The sequence below is a fragment of the Lates calcarifer genome, linkage group LG2 (genome assembly GCF_001640805.2).
Source record: "Lates calcarifer isolate ASB-BC8 linkage group LG2, TLL_Latcal_v3, whole genome shotgun sequence".
Lineage (NCBI taxonomy): Eukaryota > Metazoa > Chordata > Actinopteri > Centropomidae > Lates > Lates calcarifer.
The window spans coordinates 22,917,118-22,940,131 of record NC_066834.1 but is presented as its reverse complement, the minus strand read 5'-3'; the positions used below and the strand labels follow the sequence as shown (position 1 = coordinate 22,940,131).

The 23,014-nt window shown below is 41.1% G+C and overlaps 1 protein-coding gene across 1 annotated transcript in view; it reads left to right on the top strand.

Moving 5' to 3' along the window:
* The window catches only part of LOC108876963 (potassium/sodium hyperpolarization-activated cyclic nucleotide-gated channel 4-like), a 66,362-nt gene that overhangs the window by 35,777 nt on the left and 7,571 nt on the right, over nucleotides 1-23,014 (top strand). The window contains 3 exon segments of the mRNA XM_051077049.1: nucleotides 1,301-1,519; nucleotides 13,897-14,043; nucleotides 14,395-14,635. Of these exon segments, the coding sequence (XP_050933006.1) occupies nucleotides 1,301-1,519; nucleotides 13,897-14,043; nucleotides 14,395-14,635 (607 nt within the window).

The window sequence follows — 23,014 nt, the reverse complement described above, 5'->3', positions numbered from 1 at the left end:
AATTTCTCAGTTATATGTTCACATTTTCAGAGAAATATCATCTCTGCTCTTACGTTGCTAATGCCAAGCCCTACTTTTACCTCTACTTCTACATTAAAACCTGAAAATGCAGTCTTCTGTGTTTTAAATGTTTAAATACCTCCATCTCAGCAACTCTGTGAGTATTGGCTCACATGCCAAATGCTTTCTCACAGGATGATTTCATGCAGTTCTGACTAGATTATATTTAGGCATTTTCTACTTCTCGTGTTGTTACAGCTCAGAGTCGTCTTTCCATAACTTCCACTGGCTGTTTCCTCAGACTGCAGCGCCCAAAAAACAGCCCCTCTGCATGTAGGGGTGTGAAGAGGCCCTGAGATGTGGGGGGGAACATTCATAACATACTTACTTTAAAATCCCGTGTGAGGGATGTAGCCTTTCATTAACATCAAAATGGAGTTTGTTTTGTTTCACACAGTAAACACTGTCTAATTAATTGCATTACATAGAAGAATGGCTCTCAATGTGACAGAATAACAAATATATCTTTCTGAATTAATTCAAGCCTCTGGGGCAGGCATCTCTCTGATGGAAGACTACTCATGTTTTGCACACATTACCTGGTAGACAAAGAGGTTGTTAGTATTGATAGACTCAATCACAGTTGGTCTGTCCCTGATTAGAATCATTAAGATACATTTTTTTGGTCTTCTTTTACAGTAGCTGTCCCATTATCTCTCTGGGTCATCGCTCCTTACCTTTTCAGGAGGGCACTAATAAAATTGCTATCTCTTGCAGCTTTTTCCGCTGTGGAAATGAGTTTGAAAGCAATTTGGACATGTCACCCCCAGGAGAGAGTTGATATTGATTTGCCATGAACTACCATCGGGATCTAAAGGAAAAGGGGCAATTTATCTACAAATGAGAAAACTCACAGAGAAATCACATTTTTCTAAATAGCTGACCTACTTTCTGTCATGCAAGCCTCCAGTGTCTCACGCTCCATCCACTCATTCTCAGGGCTCTGTTTTAGGCTCCTGCCCAAATGTCTGCTTGCTCCAAATGTTTGCATATTGCAAAGTATGTTTTACCCTGCCAGCTGCTCCTTATTGAACGGTGACAGTTTGAAGTGGACATCTGCCATTAGTTTTGTCTTAAGTAATTGGATGTGTGCGTGTATGTGTGTGAGCTGTCAGAGTGCTCATTGACCTTTAATGTGCCATCAACACCCTTACAGAGAGAGAGAGAGTGTGCAAGATGGAGAGATAAAGTGTTCCAATGTACTCACCCTGACTAACCCCATCTCCTCTGTTTCATCCAGAATGACACATGGGGACAGCAGTACTCCTACGCACTTTTCAAAGCTATGAGCCACATGCTGTGTATTGGGTATGGCATGTACCCCCCGGTGGGCATGACAGACGTGTGGCTGACCATCCTCAGCATGATCGTGGGCGCTACCTGCTATGCCATGTTTGTGGGCCACGCCACCGCGTTAATCCAATCTCTAGACTCATCTCGACGGCAGTACCAGGAGAAGGTGAGTCAAGATGACGTGTTGCTGATGGCTGTATTGTCTGGATTTATTTTTAAGAGAGGGCAGTGGTGGTAAGATGTGATGCTGGCTTGTCCTGAGCTCAAAGCTTGGTTTTGTTTTGTAGTTTGTGCCAGAGATTTTCAATGTCTTGCACTTTGGGCCCCCACTCAGACATAACTGAGATAACTTTACTCAATACTCCTAACTAATGTAAAGAAAAACAAATTAAAAGTGCCACATGAAACATTTTCAGAATTTAATATTACAAGATTTTGTCAATCCTATTTTTTATTTTCTCTATTCATTTTATTTTCTTTTTTGGCCTATATTTGTTCAAATGTTGGCAAATTTGCGCCATTAAAATTATACCAGCAGTTCCTGTTTTCAGTCTACCCATGGACATACAGACAACTATCACTATCGATACTTATACAGTCTATGCCTGGATGGGTTTTTGCTGTGGAATCATATGCACACGGATAGGAACTCCAGCATCCCCAGTTCAGGGAAAGGAAAGCCCTGATGGCTGGCCGTGATGGCCGACACGTGTTCCACAGTGCCATGCCCTCTGTGGGCCCAGCGTGGGCGATAATGAGCTGAGCTGCAAGGCTGCCACACTACCCACAGTCTGTACCAAGGAGGAGACAGGAGAGGATGGCCTCCAAGGAATGGAGGCAGAGGCTCGTGAGGCCCCACCCGAATGAAAGATGGAGAGTGGGAGTTAAGAGGGCAGAGAAAAAGAACCAGGCAGACAAATGGAGGGAACAGATTAGCTGACGTAATGGCCATGTGTTGCTACATCTTTAAAAAGAAGAAAAAGGATCATTGGATAAATTTAACACCTGACAAATCTAGAGGGTGAGAAACAAAGAGACTACTTTGTAACCACATTTCAACTGCTAAGATGATGAAAAATCCAAAAAGTAAAATGTGGAAGTAGGTACATGACTAATGCCACTGATCTGAGTAGCTGTCTAATGAAAGGCAAGTGAACCAACTCCCAGATCAACACTCTCCATTTGTCTGCTGCTCTGCTTTAGAGATGCCTTGCTGGCAAGTAGACTGAACAGCTGGCCTGTCTCGGCACTAGTCAGCATGTGCTACCAAAGCCATTTGCTGCCGTTTCTGGGATCACCCCCTAAGGCGCCTTAAGAATCCCCCAGCCAGCTAAAAAGGCTCCCCTGTGCTACCACAGCTTCCCATGGTGCCTGCCTGCAGAAAGGTTATTACTGCAGACTGCAATTAATTTTTAAGAGTGCGGATTCTCTCATTTATCTTTCCACATGCCTCAGTGATAAGACACTCTCTGGGTGCACTGTCACTGCGTGCTAATCTGGCTGTGGGAGGCAGATAGTAGTCCTTTCTACTACACTGTACTATACCCACTCCTCCTTTCTCTTTTATCAGGGGTTAGTTCCTTCAAAGACATAAACCTTTTTGTCATTGGCCTTTGCATCAGTCATGTCACAATGAGATCTGCTTCCTAGAGATTTCACTCTGGTTTCCCATGCTAGCCTAATACCGTAATCCACACACTCAAGAAGTGGACAATCCATTGGTCAGTCTCCAGAGTTTTCAGGAGACAGGTGGCTGTTTTCAGAGAGCCGTGACAGGGACAGCTGTTCCTGTCTGCAGGGACCCAGCCTGGAGAGAAATTTGCTGACTGAGACAGCCAGTGTCCAACCTGCCATTATATACCAAGTTGTCATATAGACCTGTCTGTTAGGTTGAGTGAGTATGGTGTCTCAGTTACAGTATGCCATGTTGGTGGCACCATGGAACATCTCTTTAAGCAACCAGGTGAAGCTGTAACTATATGACAAAAACAAGGTAAATAAAAGATACCTGATGATTACAAACAGGGATGCTAATGCAGAGCGGCATATAATAGGTATAATTATTTACTCTTTTGCCCAAATAGGTATATGGCACTTGTGTTGGATGCTCAGAGAGAATAATGTACCAAGGCACTCTGCACAAAAAAAAGAAAAAGTCCACAGCTTTGAAATATCAAATAGAATTACTTTAAAAAATGTAATTATAGATACTGTCTCTCTCTGTTTAGATATTTGCATATTATATGGCCAATAAATAATAGTATATGTGTTCATATTAATCTGTACTCTCTTGTCAACATTTTTATGAGTGTTATTGAACTCACGAACTCAGTCTCAGTGTGGGTACTCAAAGTACAAGGACGCTGAGAGGCACGAAAAGTGGTTGTTTGTTTTTTTTAGTGGTATTAAAAGGAAATAACAGAAAAGAAAAGGGGGAAATGTAACAGAATTTATGGAAGGCATGGAGAAGATATTCATGGAATAGATTTTATATTCTTTAGGTATGAGTACTTAATTTAAGTAGTTGAAACAGCCTCATGTGAAGTTGTGACAAAATTGGATAATCATTAGATACCATAAATTCAAATATCAACACAAATAAATAAAACAAATTTTACCAATGCCATTTTTTAAAATCTAATTTAAATTTACTCATTTTAATTTAGTGTTGTATTGCAGTACAACACAGACACAAGATACATAATATTACATTCATTAAAGAACCAACTTGCAATGACTGACCACATACAAAGTATGTGGTACATTACATAGTAGGTACATTACTATACACACTGGAAGAGTATGAATAATAGTGCTGATATCTACTTTTTGTGTGTCCAGACTGACCAGAATTTAGACTGAAGACCTATTTTACCCTAGTGTGTACAAAGATTAGTGGTGTGACAAATATTTTAGAGTATCTGACAACATCAATACCGAGGTTTCTGTATTTAAAGGTTGTTCAATTAAGTTTAAAGCAAAAGCACATTTGCAGCCTTGTGTTTTGGATGTTTGATAGCTGGCCTAGATTTTTCTTTAAATAAGGATCACAGAATTTTCTGTTTTTGATACAAAAAGTCTTTTACAGTTTCATCAAATATCTAGCTATCCCAGAGATGTTTGATGGTGGGCTTATCTTTTAGCTCTCTTGAAAGTGTTTACCCACAGCTCTGCCACAGTTTTGCACTGCCTTGGTTGGTTTCTAAACAACATCACAGTGTTCAGAGACACTCTTTTTAATACTTAATTTGGTGTGCTGAGTCAACACATGCATAGCTGATGTTGCAGTTCACAAACCGTGAAATATGAAGAATTAAACATTTTGACTCATTAGTAAATGCCACCACTCTTTTTTCAGTTGCCTGTTGGCAAGCTGAAATGGATCTCTGTAGTTTGCAGTTTGGTGTTTTTTGTGTACGGAGGCCAAATGAGCCCATGTTGATATTCCAAAGATGATGTCAGCAAGACTACATTTGCATACAGCAGCAGTCTGTGAATTGTGAATTGTGATAGCCCCATAAATCATTGCGTTTCAACAATGGTTCTCACTGCACAATAATTACAGAATTCAAATGTGGATGGGAGTATAAATGAAAATGAACACTAGCTAGCATGTAGCTGGATACATGTTACAGTATGCAGGCTATGTAATATATGACATTGGACCTGAAGCAGCTAGTAGGTAAACACCCAGTACGCGACAACACAAATTACCACCCACTACTCACAAGAGAGAGTAGATATGGACTGCAGTGTTAATCATCAGTGTTGTGCCGAGCAGCACCAATACCTTATTTAACTTCCTCATGCTGGTTTTGTGTGGCTCTGCATTCACCCACTGTGAATGAGCTGTAGAAAGTAGAACATGGAGCCCTCATACACATGGCTGTGTGGCCAAGAGGAGAGGCCATCTGTCCAGTTGGCATGCGGAGGTGATGTCCAGGTAACAGTTAACTTAAGATGTGAAACAAATCAGTGAAACCCCTCTGAGGGACACTGATGAAGAAAACCAGCCAATGAAGGAATCTCAGAAGTGTACAGACAGGAAAGAGTGAAGGAGGCGAGAAAAAAAAGCTTTGCTCTCAAAGATGGTGAAATTATCATCAGAAAGGTATAATCTTTCCTGAATAGAATTCTATTACAATGTGGCACCATATGATAAATGCCTGGGCTGTCAGAAGCTAGCAAGCAGACTTAAATGAGCTCTTAAATAGGAATCAGGCAGCCTGTTAACTGTTACACAAAGTAGAGCACCCAGCAATCACACTAAATACTACGGGTTGAAGTGTGGCCCCCACTGAGATGAAAAATAGCTTTATTAGATTCATTTTCCCTCTGCTAAAAATAAATACTTGTTGCCAGCCTTTTGCTGTGTGTAAAGAGAGCATGTAAATGCAGAATGACAACGCATATGCATTTTCTGTTGTAGGTGTATCTGTAAAAGCAACAGATTTGAACTGGAGCATTGGTGTAAACTTTGCTTCACCACTAATTTTTCTACTCTGTGACTTCCATGTTCTAGAGGTGCAGAGTGGAAGTTACTGAGTGCTCTAGTCTCAGTATTTTAGATATATTTTAGCTATATTTTGAAAGAGTAAACAAACTGAAAAGCAGTGTGTTGCTGTCCTCTCTGACTTAAGGTTTTACGCCTGTTTTATTTCTAACCATGCCTAGCATCGCTGATGGGTGTGGTTGGGCGTGGTCAGAAATGAGCTCAACACCTAGAAGTGATGTCATGGTCTCCTTGAGTGCGCCTGTGCAACATTGCAGCAAGGAGAGAAGTTAACCCACTGGAGGTCAACAAAAAAGAAGGTTTTTAGAGAGTGTTAAATTACTCTTTAAGTGATAGTGATAAACACTGTGGTATCTTTATTTGAACTGTTTATTAGCTGAGTCAAGTTTAATTGCACTGGTGCTCTGACTCAGATTTACCATATAACAGAAAGTTTGTGTTTTTAGGGTTGTGAAAGAAATGCAGTCCTGCAACAGAATTAATGGAAAGCTCATGGTATCATACAAGTACTCAAAAGTACTCAAATCGAGAAACCTAAACAGCTGCTTAATGTAAAATTGTGGCATATGTAATATTTAATATTTCAATTTACAATGACAACAAACAGAAAAAGCAGTAAAATTCAAAAACCATGTGAAAATCCAACCATTTATTGTTTGGCATGTGTTGCTTGATAACTGACTTAAAAGATTTGCCAAATGTCAAATTGACTTTACTGTATTCCTCAAACTGTTTCAACGTCCAGTATATATTTGTAAATTATGACAGAGGAGCTGAAGAATCTTTTGAGCTGTCAGATTCAATAGTGATTTTCTTTTTCTATTTTTTCTTTCTTTTACGTCAGTGATTTTCTGTGCCATTTATTTGATATACTTTAAATGTCTCTGCAGGAGTGGAATGTTAGTCCTATGGAATTACACTATAGTACAAAATAGTACAGTACTGTAGGATTTAATATTCTACTTTAGTACAGACTTATGTAGTTTTATAATTCCGTAGCAATAGTTTTATTCACTAATCTGTTGGAGTCTCTCATCTCCACACTGAACCCCCGTATTACCCAGCGAGCAGTTCTGCCACACCACAGTCTAAAACATTGTGAGCTGGAATGGGTTAAGCATCTGTCGAATTCCCCAAAGGATCCCCCTCTTGTCTCAGGCATGTTAAGAACCATTATCACACGGAGAGAATTACATCTCTCCAGATTGGGGGCACAAGATGGCTGCGCATGTGACTGTGCATACAGGGTATGCCTGCCACTCCAGCTCTCTGTAAGCCGCTGCTTATCTGCCACTATGGCCCTCTACTGTGGAAATTTATACAGTACACAGGGATGGGGATGGGGACACCAAACAAAAGAAATAATCTCATTCATTTGTAGGTGACTTGTGATCCATGTTGTCTTAGTTACTTTATAGAAACTCGCTGATCCTTCAGAGCATTTCTCCTCTCATGCTTTTAACAGTACGTCATTCATATTATTCAGAGTGGGATAACTAAGTGATGCTCTGTTTGTTGTTAGTAGTCAATGATGAAATCAGAGATGCCCAGGAGGGACCTGTATATGAGTAGCGTGTTGTGGCATGCCTGCCAGTCCCTAATGGCTTTAGAAGGAAATGGCAGTGGGGTTCTCCAGCCCCTCCCCTTCAAATCTCTAATTAACACTTGGCAATTAAACATGGCTCTTTGGGGAATAGTTAATAAGAGGCCCAAAGCTGATTGTTTGAAGGTGAAGAGGCTCTAGAGATCATTTGTTCCCCCACTTCAATCCTCCAATCAAGACCTTTGGAATTACAGTAAATAGTCGTCACAGGAGACTGTGTTTGCAGTTGATAGAGTTGTCTCTTTCTCTCCAAGAGGAACAGAAATTTCTTAATGCTGTCAGAGTCATAGCAAAACATGCCATTTTAGTGTTTTCCATATTTAGGCTAAACATTTATTTGATCATCTCTGTGATTGATTCCCTGGCGATCTGTACAGGGTGTACCCTGCCTCTCGCCCAATGACAGCTGGGATAGGCTCCAGCCACCCCACGACCCTTAACGGATAAGCAGTATAGATAATGGATGGATGGCTGGATTTCAAAGTTTAAAAAAATCTATGATGTGTATAAGATGTAGGTTTCATCCAACAATAGCAGTAACTTGGTAGTGCCTCTTTAAGTCATGATTTCCCCATACAATCTACTCAAGGACACAGTTGTCAACAAGTTGAGGAGCTTAAGTCAGATTCTGCCCTACAGTAAGAGCCGTTCTCATTAGTTGGGACCTGACTGATGGCATTAATCTAAACCCTGTTACAGTCCCTTTTCCTCTCTGTCTGCCACACAAGTTTTAAAGCTGAGTCAAGGAGTGTTGACATGCCCCAGAGGTACTCTATGGAATGCCCTCCCTTTGAATGCACAGCCAAAACTGAATCAAAAGTGCAACCACTGTCAATAAACTCTGTATTTATTGTCACTGCAAAATGTATGCTTCCTTTATTTGCTAGTGTTCATGTCAAGACTGACATTCATATAGATGTACAGTGTTTTAATAGGTATGCAGTGTGGCGTTTGTAGATACAAGGGAGTAGGTCAGGATGTACCATAGTGGCATCATACTGCCCTAACTAACTATGGTCTAGTTATTAACTACTGCTCTTAGGGTATAATGACAATAAATGGAAAATATTGAGTATCTTGATGACCATTTCTGTGTATGAACATATAAGTTATTTTAAAGTGTAAATGAAAATGTCAACATGTAAATAGTGCATTTATGCCATACTGAAGAACCTTTATTGCCTATAGGCTTGAGATACTGAAAAAAGAGTCTACAACCATACTAGCAGCTTTGTGAGTCTGCACTGCAGTGCCCTGAACTGAATGTCAAGCTCACAATGGCAAAGCTAACATGCTGATGGCGTGCAGGTATAAGGTTTAGCAAGTTCACCATTTTAGTTTAGCTTGCATGCTAACATTTTCTTATTAGCACTACACACAAATGAGATGTATGGGAATGTCATTAGTTTTGAAGGTATTTGGTCATGAAGTTTAGTATATGAGTAGTATATGAAATAAATCCTGAGAAGAACATGAATGGCTGTACCAAATTTAATGGCAGTCAATTTAATAGTTGTCAAGACTTTGACACTAAAAACCACAAATTACTGAGAACGTCGTCAGGCTTCTTTCTCTGCACACTATAAATGTCTGTATAAAATTTCATGGTAATCCATCGAATAGTTGTTGAGACATTTCAGTCTGGACCTAAGTGACTGACATTGTTTTCCCTGGAGCCGCTAGCATGGCTAAAAACCATGACACGCTTCCACACAGCTAGGGTATGTAATTAGTAAGACTTTATGCACTGAATAATTATGTGGAATAATTATGAAACCACCTGTCTCACTGTAGCATAATAATTGCAAAGGTATACAAAGGGAATGCTGTTACCAGTTCTGGTAACGTGATCTGCTAAGTTCCCTGTTTCGCATTTTTCATGCTTATTTTTGGAAGCGCAAACATTTAAGACTTCAGTTAGCCTTATTATATAACCCATACCCTTTGACCATGCAATGCAAGGTTAGGAGGAAGGAGACAGAGAAGAGTGGAGAAAAATAAATATTTAGAAAGTATAATTAAGTGGCTGACATCTCTTTTGGGAAATGAATTATTCAAGTTTTATTTGGTAAAAAATTTGCATCTGCTTGGAGAGCTGCATGCAAGAGAAGGGAATTGGGTGGAGGGCATGATAAAAGAGTAGAGGGACAAAGAGGAAAAGAAAATTATGAATGTGACATGGAGCAAAAAATGGACGTGAAAAAAGACCAAAAGTGAGAAGAGAGGGAAATGACATGGCATGAAGATGCAGTTCTGTATATCTCAATGTGGAGTTGGGCAGTTGGACAAATACATCAGCTTTTGATTGGCTTGGTTGTAATGGTCTGCCTCTTTGAGAATTCAACTTGATAAATAATTAACCTGTAAAATGCTATTCAAAGAGTAGCCTCAACAAGAGTAGCCTATAGGTTGTAATGTTTCAGTGAAATTAGATTTTCAAATTAAATGACAGAATTAGGCGAAGAGCAGCAGAATACACACCCACGCAAATGATGACTGATGGTGGAAAATTTTAATATATCACCCAACCCCAGCTCAGTGGGCAGAGTATGCTACTACTGTAATCTTGTTAAGGCTGGAAGCTAATAGGGTTGCCTACATACACAAAAAATAAACTCTCTACTGTAATGTACTTAGAGGATGGCAAGTTAAGGTAAGATACTGACAGTACAGTGTAGAGAGGCAGGGTTCACCCTTGCTAGCTCGGCAGTTGGTATATGCTAGGTTAGTGAGGACACTGTGGACTAATCTATTCAGGTAAGCAGTCGCTTGCATAAGACTATGAAAGACCAAAGATTTTATAAGAACGTAGCGTTCATTGTCTTACTGCCTTTTATTGTACTAGAAAATTAAAATATCAACTGAAAATATCAATATCGAGTTTGTTACACCCAATTTGGAAAATACACCTATTTACTGAGAATTAGATAAGACTGTCAACTTTTCCAATGTGAAAATTAAAAAATGGGATACTTTTTGTCACTCCAATCTAGCAACACTGGAAAATTAAAATTATCACCAGCAGCCAGTTAGCATATCTCTACTAACTCTGGCTCTGTCCAAAGGAAACAAAAGCTGTTATTAACACGTTATATCTTGTTTGTGTAAGAATGACATTTTGTCATTTTGCAGGGGTTGTGTGTCTGTTTCTTGGCAAGACACAGTAACTTTCTATAGTCTTGTTGGCATCGTGACGTTGCCAGACTCTGCTGGTTGCTTGGCAAGTGGAGTCTCAGGTGCCTTATCTGTAGAGGTGTAGAGGTGTATAATTTTCTATCCTTGGACTGAGACAGACTAGACACCCTGTGTCCTGCTTTGCTAAGCTAAGCTAACTGGCCGCTGGTCATTATGGATATTTTAAAAATGGTATTAATCTTTTTGTCTCACACTTAAGTTTAACTAAAGAAAGAAAGAGGAAAGATTCCTGTGACTCTCATCGGCTTCTCTTTAATGTTGAACAGTCCCCCTGCAGCCTGACCCCCTCCTGGTTTTCAGAGAGCTGTGAGGGAGGCTGATGGTGGAATGATTACCTCCTTAATGCTGACCATGATTTGATTTAGCCAAGTAGAGCAGGAGAGCAGGGATCTTCCTGGTGGCAGTGTGATGGCAACTGTGCAGCAATAAAATAATTTCCTGTGACGGGGGTGTTATCAGCCCATCACAGCATCAGGAGAACACCTTCCCCCCCACTGTCATTGTCTTTACATCCCTGTCACCTCCACCTCTGAGACTCAGCAGCGATTAGTAAATATGAAATGCCTTTGAGTGAGACACTGAGCCCCTGTATGTAATGTAGCTGAAATCATCACAAAAGCAAAAGAACATTATCTTGTGTTTGTTCATTTGACTAATGCCCTTTTCACACTGGGTGTATCAAATTGTAACATGGTGTAAAGCTGAGGATAAATGGATGTATTAGATGTTGACAGTATTATTTTTATTTTTTCATGAATGTGTTTAAAAAAAAAAGGTTGGGAGACATTCTGAAGTAGATGATAATCCACGCCTTTGAAACAGAGCGCCATGCTGTGGCATGTCTAATGCAGGAGACATAAAGACATTAGACAAGATGCAGAATGTGGGTTACACCTGTCATCAAGCAATCCTCACCACAATACTCAGCAGCCAATGGGATTGCAGCTGGAGATGTCTGCGATCATTTTCTAGAGCTTTCTGTCTCTTGGAGGAGAAGAGCAAAACTTCTCTGTGGAAAGATTCTATTTCATCATCAGATCAGTAAATGCTCAGTTTTATGCCAAGGGGATTGTGGGGATAAAGACTGAAACCCTTACCCCACTGGATATCTAAAAGCCTCTTTCCACATCTTATTCTTGCTTGTGCGAGTATTGAATTTTCCAGGTCACTTTACACAGCATTGACACAAGTATATAAGTAATTTTTTGGTGTTGGACATAAAGTGTAATATCCCATCTAGCCTTGCTTAATCTGCTGTTTTTCTTGTTATAGACTGTATGCACCTTTTTTTTGGTTGTTTTTTTGTATGCACACAAAACTGTATACCATTGCACTTGCAGTAATACATACATTAGTAGTAGTGTCTGTGCAGCTAACAGTGCATTAAAAATTGTGATTACAATCAGGGGCTTGCAACAGTTTGCAGCTAACTGGTCACAGTCAAGGGAGCGGTATCATCAATATGCACAGACTGACTCTCTATCTGTCAGGGACTCGAAAGGCTCTGGTCAAACACAGACTAACTAAAACCCATCTAAATTTGGCAGCAAGACTGCATGAGAGAGAAAAAAAGATAACATCACTGCAGAACTGAGCATGGTAGAGGGTGAAAGTCAGGCCTGCATAAAGGAGGATTACAAACACAGCAGGTTGTGTGTATTAGTGTGTGTCAATGGGTCAGTGCAAGGGCAAGATGTTACCGGCAGAACCTTGATCAGGCTTCATCCATTATAGTTAAGTCTGCCTGCATGTTTTATAGTATAGGATTCTAACCCTAGTATACTCTATCATCTGAGCTCCACTCGCATCCGCTGATTCTCAGGAAGCCTGACAGCTTTTCTGCTCTCACAGAAAAAGAGTCTGACTTGCATGAGACAGCTGTCCTTATTTACTGTGTTATATTTCCACAAGATTGGTCTTTTGATGATCTCCCCCAAGATTAGAGGTGACTAGGGTAGTGGAGTCAGATAACAAAGAGGGAGACATTTGAGGTCAGCCGTGTCTCTGAGTAGTAAGGCTGTTGGTAGTGCGGAAATGGTGATCAAAGAGCACCTGAGGCGTCACCCTATGAATGGGTAATGTCTTCTCCTTTTTCTTTTCTTTCTCTGAGGGTCAAGGATTCTACCTGTTATTATTCCCGAGGTGCTTTCCATGAGCTTTGATCTGCATCTCTGCTTGCAAGAATCAATGAAAGGCTGTCTGACACTCATCTTAATACTTTTATTTTTAACAAACAACGTGAAGGGTGGAGGATACAAACACACACAACAATCTAAATGTATATTTGATAACAGCTTTAGCTTAATTTTTTCTTAGATACTGTATGTATATAACACCTACATTGCATATTGTGTATTGAAGTGATTTCCTACAATCTTATTCTGTGTACTTAAACATAAATAGAAATAAAACTATTTTTATTTTTATTTAAGTCAGTTTTAAGTATTATTTGATTTAATTCATGATGTTAAACCTAAACCTTCATACCTTCTGCATGCATACACACACACACACACACACACACACACACACAGAAATGTATAAATACACACACATAATAAAAATACATGCATTCACACACAGACACACATACCATAAATGTCTCTTGCACAATGTCCCAACTTTTGATTTTAATTTGTAATCTCATCACACCTTTCTTCCAATGCTCACACATTATCACATTCTTTTTTTTCTCACACTTTCTTCTTCCTGCTGTTGCCTACACTAAATTCAGGACACTGCAGCGTCATGCAGCCAGTCATGTGACTGATGTATTACAGTATTAGATATACAGTATGTGGGTGCAAATTATGTAAATGCCATAAAATGTAGGATCAGCTAATATCTAATACATACCTGAACTCTGACACAGACGTTGCTTGAAAATGGCACCTCCAGCTGGATATTGAAGTGACACATTTGCCAATCCAGATTAGCCACAATGGTGAATCATTTACAAGCTCCCCATGAAATGACAGCGTGACTTAACACTTCCCAACTGCTTTCTCTCTTTTAAGAGAGATAGAGAGTCTAATAGGCATGATCAAAAAGACAGGAAAAGTGCTGTCTTGTTGGGGTGTAACTTGCGAGAGCCCTGATGGCCTGTATGTATCCATCTCCATTTCCTTGTGTGTCTCAAATCATGCCAGCTGCTCCCTGTGGCTGTGTATTTGTGCTACAGCACTATGGCCTTTGAATAACCTGATTGTTGTGTGTCTCTGTGTCCCTGCAGTACAAACAGGTGGAGCAGTACATGTCCTTCCACAAGCTGCCGGCAGACATGAGGCAGAGAATCCACGACTACTACGAGCACCGTTACCAGGGCAAGATGTTCGACGAGGAGAGCATCCTGGGAGAGCTGAACGAGCCTCTCCGAGAGGTGGGAAGAGTTTGGGTTTGGATCCACAGCATGTGTGGCTGCGTACTGCTTGACATTCCCCTCAGTTCAGTTCAGTTCAGTTCACATTCACTGACATTTTACCCTTACACAAGTACACAGTGGGAAAAAAAGATTTTTTTTTTCTTGAGGCCAAATCCAAACAAGTAAAACTGGGAGGGGCTGAAAAAAACAGTAAAACAAATGTCTGCACAGCTGACATTTTTCCCATTATTACTCTAATATCCTTCTTGTCTGAAATTGTGACAGGTCAATGCATTTTGTAAAGCCCCAGCTCTTTTCTGTTGTACTTACTAACGGCTGTGTTCAATTTCTCTCTGTGCGCTCAAACAGGAAATCATCAACTTTAACTGTCGAAAGCTGGTGGCGTCCATGCCTCTGTTTGCCAACGCCGACCCAAACTTTGTCACCTCCATGCTCACAAAGCTGAAATTTGAAGTGTTCCAGCCAGGGGATTACATCATCAGGGAGGGCACCATCGGCAAGAAAATGTACTTTATCCAACATGGGGTTGTCAGTGTGCTAACCAAAGGCAATAAAGAAACCAAACTTTCAGACGGCTCCTACTTTGGAGGTAAGACAAGGTGGTTCTGCACCAGAAACACAAGCTCAAAGGTCACATACACACTCATCCTTCAGTGCAGCTTAAATCTGCTCTGTTTTAATATTAATAATGCTGTCCTTTAGCGCCTTAAGAGGTTGGCCTGGAATTTTGATTTGTGAGGCAACAGCATTTGGATAATGCTTTTTTGTCTCTGGTATTAGCTCATCATGAGCTTGAAGTGGTATGTTGTGCAGTGCCTGTCACCTCACTTAAAATTCTTCCTCATGGTTTATGCAGGACTTTTCCCTTAATTCACATCATGAGCTGTCTCTTAAATGTAGGGCAAACCCAAATTAAGAAAACATCACTTGCTGTAGTGCGAATTAAGAAATATGCATTCAGAGGTCAAAGGTCTCAGAGAGCTGTGAAATGACATACTATATGAATGCTTAAGACTTGACTCACTTAACTTGTGTTATGGTCTTAATCAGGGTCAGATAATGCGTAGCCCGCTTGTGGTCCTACAGAGCTTCTGACACATGTAGGAGACAATGCTGCCATACTGCACTCACCAAATACCAATTAATTTGCCCACTGACAGCATATCATTTAGACTACACTGTTAAGTAATGAGAAATGGTGGCAAAGCGTTTAACAGCACATGACCTGCCTGTGGAAGTTTAATTACGCCGTGCCTGCTCAAGTCCATCTCCATGCCCTCTCTCCGGGGGGTTCCACAGAAATAATGAAAAGATGGCAGGCAATCTATCTCTACACATGCCAAAACTAATCAACATTTTAGACAACATGGCCCCAGCTCCCTCTAGGGCCATGTTGTCCAAAAATGTTCCCTCCTTAGGTCCCTCCTCAGCAAGGCAGCTTCAGATTCAGAGAGAGTTTGACTGAGCTTATAGGCTTGTTTCTTGCACATGCATCCCTGGTAATGGCACAGTTTGTGTGACAGCTTGGACATTCTGCCACTCAAAGACACTGAACTGAAGAGTGTTCTAGATGGCAATGTCATCTAAATGCATCAGAGTGAATGCATCTACATTTTTTTCCTTGAGTAAAGATGAGTAGTGTAAAATGCACTGGTTTTGGAACAGAAACTGGCTTGGTCGCTTTAATCTTAAGCCTTGGATCTGTAATTATTTTCCTCTCGCGCATTATAGGCGCAAGGCTTTTGACTCCATTATCCTGTGACGATTCCTGGCAGTGGCACTCTACTGGGGGTGTAAGGGTAGGGGCTAGTGAGGTAAGCCTAGAGCCACTGGGAGTTTGTTACCAAACATGAGTTAGTCATTCATGAAATTAATTGGTGCACGATCAGCACAGGGAGTATGCAGCACATGTGGATCTCAGTGTGGCTGTCAGTATCAGCAAGCAAGAGGTCAAAAGCAATCAGTTTTTTTTTATTGTTATTATGCGCAGCAATGCTGAGATGTGCTCAATGTGGATTGCAATGTTTGTTCCTTGAATGTGTGAGGGGTGTGCTTGTGAACGATGAGCAAAAACTGTTCCAGTTGTTGAAGAGCATTCTTTTTTGTCAAGCACGCTTAGTGTCAGCAGTCGGCTCTAGTTTACAGTACAGCAAATGGGGTGTGTATGTGCTCATCAACATCTCTGCGAACTCATGTACCGTAACTCATTCATTCATAGACAACCTGAATTATTTACACAATTATATACTCAGCAGTCTGCTCCAGTTTGTTAGCTGCTGGATTAGCTCGAGCCAGAGAGCCTAAAGTCTAAAGTGGACACGACATGTCCTGGATGGGAGTGTCGGCTGGGCACACAGCAATCCAGTGGAGGGGGGAAATGTAATGTGACTGCAGTACTAACGCCAAGGGACACATGGATCGCTGCCAAGCCCACTCTCTGGACGCTGCTCTGGGCTCAGAAAGAAAACATGCACCCTCCATTCCCGCCTCCACTTGCCTCTTTCTCTCCTTATAGCTCAGTATTGAAACACTTATCGGAACAGCATCTCCTCTGCCCTCTCAGTGCCCAGACCGAGCAGGTTATTGTGTTGTTATAGTTCATCCTTTGTTGCCCGCAGTAATTGATGTGTTGCCAGTGCAGACTGCGGCTCTCTCTTGGTTGGAGTAGAGCTCAATGACCTTGTGGTGGCCCTGCATGCCAGTCAGAGGTGCTTATCAAAAGCTGCCTTTGATTGCACCGCTAAGATGGCTCACTTTGCCTTCGAGTGAGTGGCTTGTAGCTGCTCTGCGAGTAGGGGGAAAAAGAAAGTGAGACAGAGTCGGAGAGTGGGAGGCTGTGGAGGAGGTGAGTAAGTTGACTGCGCAATTTGCAATCTCCTGTGTCATCTTTTTGGCTTTACTCAGTCTGTCTGGTTCTCTGTGAATGGTGCACTCTAAATCCATAGTCTTGTCAAGTCCTAGGTTAGGGAACTAATACTCCTCCCATCTCCCTCTTTCACTTTTTTGCCTTTTTCCCCCTCTTAGAGCTCAGACTGGCTAGGCTGTAGAGCTGCCAAATGACCACCCTGAGTGAATGAGTCAGTGAGAGAGACTGGCAGCGGCAAAGGCCCAGGTAATCCTCCTGGTCCTTAACCCAGTTAACACCCCTTGCACCTCTTATTCTGAAGCAGCATCACATGAAGATTCAGGCATTGCAGCAGTTGACTGGGTGACAGAATGGGAGATATGATGATGAATAGAGTTGTCTTATATAACATGACAGGTTATAGGATAGGACGATAAACGATACTATGCTGTGTTTTGATATAGTGTGTGAAATGATATGACACAAGACGAGACATTGTTGGGCTTGTTGTTGTTGTTTGGTGCTGAGGGGAATGTCTTTGGTATATTAATTGGTCAGGCACTTGTGGTTCGTTGGATCATGCTTTTTCTTATCAATATTTCTTTGTTCTTAACACTCAACATTTTTTAGTGTCTTTTCTTAATAACACCTTATCAAAAGGAGAAATATATCATTCATTCTGTTGCATATGCACTCAGGTCAGGTCAGCCACCCCACTCCATACACAACTCCCATGTTTCACTTTAAAACTTACATTTTAATGTTTTTGCTCATCATCTGGGATAATTTCCACACAGCTATAGAAAAAGTAAAACTTGGCATCTTGTTCATACGTGTCTCCTGTGTGAGTGTCTTTCTTGCCTGGTTGCTGACAACACTGATCAGTCAGACACTGCACCTAAGAATATGAGTGGCCAACAAAAACGAGTTGCATTGCTCTGCTTCATGCTTTCCAACTTTGTTAGCGTTGCATACACTTTTGCGCCTGCATTCAACTGTAAGGTAGCTAGGGAAAAAAGTGAAGGAAGAATCAAAATGTGAGTCAACTTTGGGTTGATTAGTCTTTCTCAATTATTGCATTAACTCATCGGCTCTAGTTTGTCCAAAAAAAAGGGCAAAAGGAGGCTGTGCATAGGCAGCTCAAAGTGGTGCGTTGAGCTAAATGCTAATGTCAGCATGCTAACACGCTCACAGTGACAACACTAACATGTTATTGTGTAGCAGATATAATGTTTACAATATTCATAGTGTGCTGAGGCTGATTGAAATATCATTAGTTTTGCAAATATTCAGTCATGAATAGTCAAACGGAAGATCAGTTCTCTAGGAAAAGTGAAGGGATGACCAAAGTTATTCCAAACATTCTGAAGGGGGGACATGAATGTCTCCACTGAATTTCATTTCTCTTAAAAGCACAAATGTGAACCTCATAAGATAAGTTATGTGATAACTAAGGTGATCTTCATCCACTGGGAACATGAATAACTGTGCAAAGTTTGCCAAGCTGTTGTTGAGATATTTCAGTCTGGACAAAGTGGTGGACTGACGGACAGCCTGACATTGCCATCCCTATAGAGCCATGCTGTACTTGTGTGTGTCTTTGGAACTTAGGACTTTTGTAAATTTGTATTTGTACATATACACAGACCATCTTCTGGTCCTGTTGCTTTATTGTGTCTTTTGCCCCTTACCAACATAAACATCATCCAGCCTCTGTTCAGGGGGTGAAACAGAGGCGATGAGATGTGACGGGTCCCCAGCATCAGCCATGGTGCTGAAAAACACCAGATATCTCCTACCTGTCTGTGCATGCTAGCCAAACGGAAGGTGTTTGCGTAGCTATGCTAATGCTATGAGGGAGTGAGCATGGCATGTCATGGGGAATCAGGCAAGCCCACTGCGGATGTTTCAAAAGGTTAGCAAGTGTGCGCTCCGTGAGCTGGGGGCAGTGTCGGGGAGGGAGATGGGAGCTGACAGCAGGACTCAGAATCCAGGTGAGCTTTGCCAGACCAGGGCTGCAGGACACAGATACTTCATCACAGACCAAGCAGCCCTGCTCATACTCATTAATTTACATCCACACACACTTATAAGCAAGGAAGAAGGCATGCACAACCATACACACTACAGATAGAGGCAGACATATTTAAACTAATTCAAGCATTTTCAAAGGCCAGCATTTGCATTTGCACTTATACACATACAGTACATGCATGTTGTGCTGTACCCATTATACAGAGAGAAAAAGGCCTTGAGCGGAATTTACTGTTCTTCCCTAAACTTGCCATGTACCCAAAGAATATGCATCAGTAAAAACATATTCATTAGTAACTGTGCCATTGTTCTAGTTTGTCCCCCATTTTCCATTGTGTTCACTGACTAAATGAACTTTTTAAATAAATTTAACTCTATATTTGTGTTTTGTCTCTCTTAGAGAATTATGAACTGCACGTCTCTTGTGTTTTAATGATTTTTAGACATTATTTTTAGAGGCGTCTGTATTTACAAACAAAGTAGTGCTCTTGCACTAGTCTTGCCTCGTAAAGAGATGTTTTTTATTGACTGTATTTCACTCAGTTTCCTGCTCCCAGTGCAGATGTAGCAAAGAGAAAGTCAATAAAACCTCACAGAGAGCATAGTTTGTGACCCTCTGTATATCTGTACATGAAGACATGTCATTACACTGTGACTATGCGGTATTCAAAAGGGAGCTTTAACATGTTATCAGGCCTAAACAATTGAGCCATTTGACTATGTTTAAGCTCAGTGAGAAGCTGCACAAGAGTGGTTAGTTTCTTTAAATAGTCATTTTTTTGTTCATGTAGTTGTAAATGGTGGGAAACATCATTTTAATTAAATCTGAGATAAAACAGTGAACCGGTCCTTAAATTCTAAACATGTCACACAACACATATTGCGCTGAACTGGTAATGCAAGATCCACATTTTAAAATCAATTTCATTTCATTCTCCGTTATTGGTATTGCATTTTATTTAAAGTAGTTTTCCTTCACATATACTACCAACACATAATAAATGTATTTACCTCTTCGCTGTTGTTTCACCGTGTAAAAACAGACGTGTACAAGCATGTAAAGACAGTAATGCACACAAACCCTTGCTCAGTTTTTCTCCCTTTCTGGCTTGCTCTACTGCACACACACACACACAGACAGACATCTTGCATAGCATGCAGTCTACTCTCCGCTTTGAGAGCTGGTACAGGGGACTTGGGGCAAAGCATCTCTCCAGTAAGAGCCGAGGACACGTGGGCTGCACCATCCAACAGACGACCAGCCATGTGTTTTCTCACCAAGGTCACAGCAGATGACGTCTTAGTCCTCCTTTCTCAGAATAACATCCAACTTTAATTGATGTCATTCAATTTTGATGAATGCATTGTCAATTAAGTGTGAAAAGGAAACACATCGTGGCTATGTTAAAGTAACATCTGCTAGGGCAGATGAGTTTTGCTTCTGGAAACTGTGACAGCAGTTGTTTCTACTTCACTAACTCGCCAAACACTGTTTTAGGAACAGATATTTCTGCTGGGCCAGATAAAGTCAAAGCAGAACAGGACAGCAGGGAGACAGGATGGGAAGATTCATCAAGTAGTTCTTTAAAGTTCATTCCAAGAGTTGCTCCTTTGTACCTATTTTGCTGGTTTTAGAATGAAGAATATTGAATACAACACTTAATTCTCAGCCAGATATAATTTATCTTGTAACTTGATGATATTATGGCTTTGCTAATTTAAGCTAACAAAGCCCACAATTTTGAGCTGATTATGAATCATCTCTTCGTCAGTGAGGACCACACAGAAATGAATAATTGTAGGGGCGGCAGTCAGTTTGAGGGGAAAACACACGCCCCTTATAGAATACAGGCAGAGCTACACCAACTAAGCCTGTTCTATGGTTTCATGCAGGATTTGTGGAGCACTGCGATGAGTCACAGGAGATGTGAGTAAGGAGTGGGAGTAGAGCATTCATAAAAAAAAAAAAAAAAAAAGTTCAGTGAGTAGTTGCAGTCAGACCTGTTTAGGTGCAGTCTATAGAACCTACCACTGAACAAACCATTCTGGGTTTTGAGTTCTCTAAAAATGCATTTACCATTTCACTGTGAGGCACATCATATATATTCACATTAAATCCACTTTTACCAAAAACAACATCACTTTATTTTGTCGACACGTTTCACTCGGCTCCTAATATTAAAGTTGCAGATATTCAGGGCAGTGTTGATCTTCAGAGCAGCCGCCTGCATTTAGCCCCTCACCACTCAGAGATGCCCACTAATCTCTTATTGTGTAGCTGGAGGCGGGTTATACCAGACCTAAACCCTGCCATGTTTTTATTTATTTATTTATTTATTTTATTTTTTATTTTTTTCTTGCCTGTGCTTGTAGTTGGGATGGCACTGCTAAGTGTCTGAGCTTCACTTGCTCTCTGCAAAGACAGTTAGATGAGGCCAGAGGGCTCACTGCAGCTCACCGCCTCATCTTGGCAGTGTTGGCTTCATCCAGAAAGCCACAGGACAAGAGGATTTAATACAGAGCCGTCGATGCTCCTCTCCAGAGGGGATTACTGGAGCAGTGCTGCGGGAAATGGACCCCCAGCACCGCCACAGCCAGGGCTGCCCCGCCAGCACAGAGCACTCAGAGTACGCACTCACAAACACATGTGCAAACACACAGTGTACACACACACATACACAGATAGAGGAGCATGGGATTTTATCTTTCACGTTCACACAGCTCTCTCGCTAACTTGGCCATTGTCCATTCACCCATATTTGCTCTCACACACGTGCACACACAAACAGTAATACACTACAAATGATGTTGTTCTTATGCTTCATATACACCACATATTGCTCCCTCACTGCCCAGTCAAAACGTACATTCTCCCTTCATCTGTTCGCCTATCTCAATTTTCAAACCATTGCACACAATCATAACCACTTCACACGCAGTGACCAGAAGAATACATAGTCCTGTACAATCTAATGCAATCCAATACAGCCGCTGTGCAGTCAATGCTACATACTGTACTTTGTTGTTTTTGCAGTGGACAAAATCCCTACAAAAGTAAAACAAGGTGTCACAAAGAGAATGTTGTTATTGTAGGGCTGTTGTTTAAGATTGCACTGCATAGTGCAGGTGTTAATACTTGATAATTTTCTGTCCACACAGCAAAGATTTCACTCATCCAGATGGACAGTGGCTGTAGCGTGAGCTCTAATTTCTGTGTTTAGTAGTTGCCAGATAAATCACAAAAATAATGAAGAGTAGCACTGACAAATTGAATCAGCTCTAGTTTAACTCAGACCCCATAATGCTGACAGTTCTGTGTGTGCGTTAAGCTGTGCATTTTCATGGCCCACTGTTGTTGGGGTTTTTTTCCCCTTGCTATGGAGCATTTATTGGTACATTGCCAGTGGGAGCAGAGGTGCCGTAGGGTGGAATGAGACTGGCAACTGAGCAGTCAACATTGACAGTGTTTTGTGCCACCCTCCTGCTCAGGGTAGGTGAACTATACACTGCGGTGCACGTGGCACCCTCTTAAAGAACTCTCCAAAATCATGTTTTTTATTCATGTGTTTTCACTTTTCATTATACTGTACTTTCTGCACATGAAATTGCACAGAAGAAAAGTTTTATTCTGATTATTTCAATGATGCAGGGAAGGCAGGAGTGACGATTAAATATGTGATGCTTACCAGCATCTGTCATGCTATGAAGGCTCTCTCTCTTGATTAATTAACTGCCTATGCAGCTGCCTGATATGACTATCCTATAGAGAAAGTTTTCCATCTGCAGTTCCTGATGTGAGTAGTAAGCATTGGCAAACTCCAATAAAGCACACCAGTTCCTCCGTGGCTTTGATTAAATCTTGCACAAACAGCGGCTGCTGCAAATTAACCACACAAGCATCTATGCTCTTCAAACTGCCCAGTTATACACGTCTTGGTGTTTCACACAGCATCCTAGGTTTAAACAGTGAAAATGGCCCGGATTGTCAACCTATGGCTGATGTTTGTGCTCAAGTTCAGTCAAGTTTCAGGTCATCCTCAAGACTCAAGGCCCTTAAACTTTGCCAGATATTTTTTTTATGGACTAAAC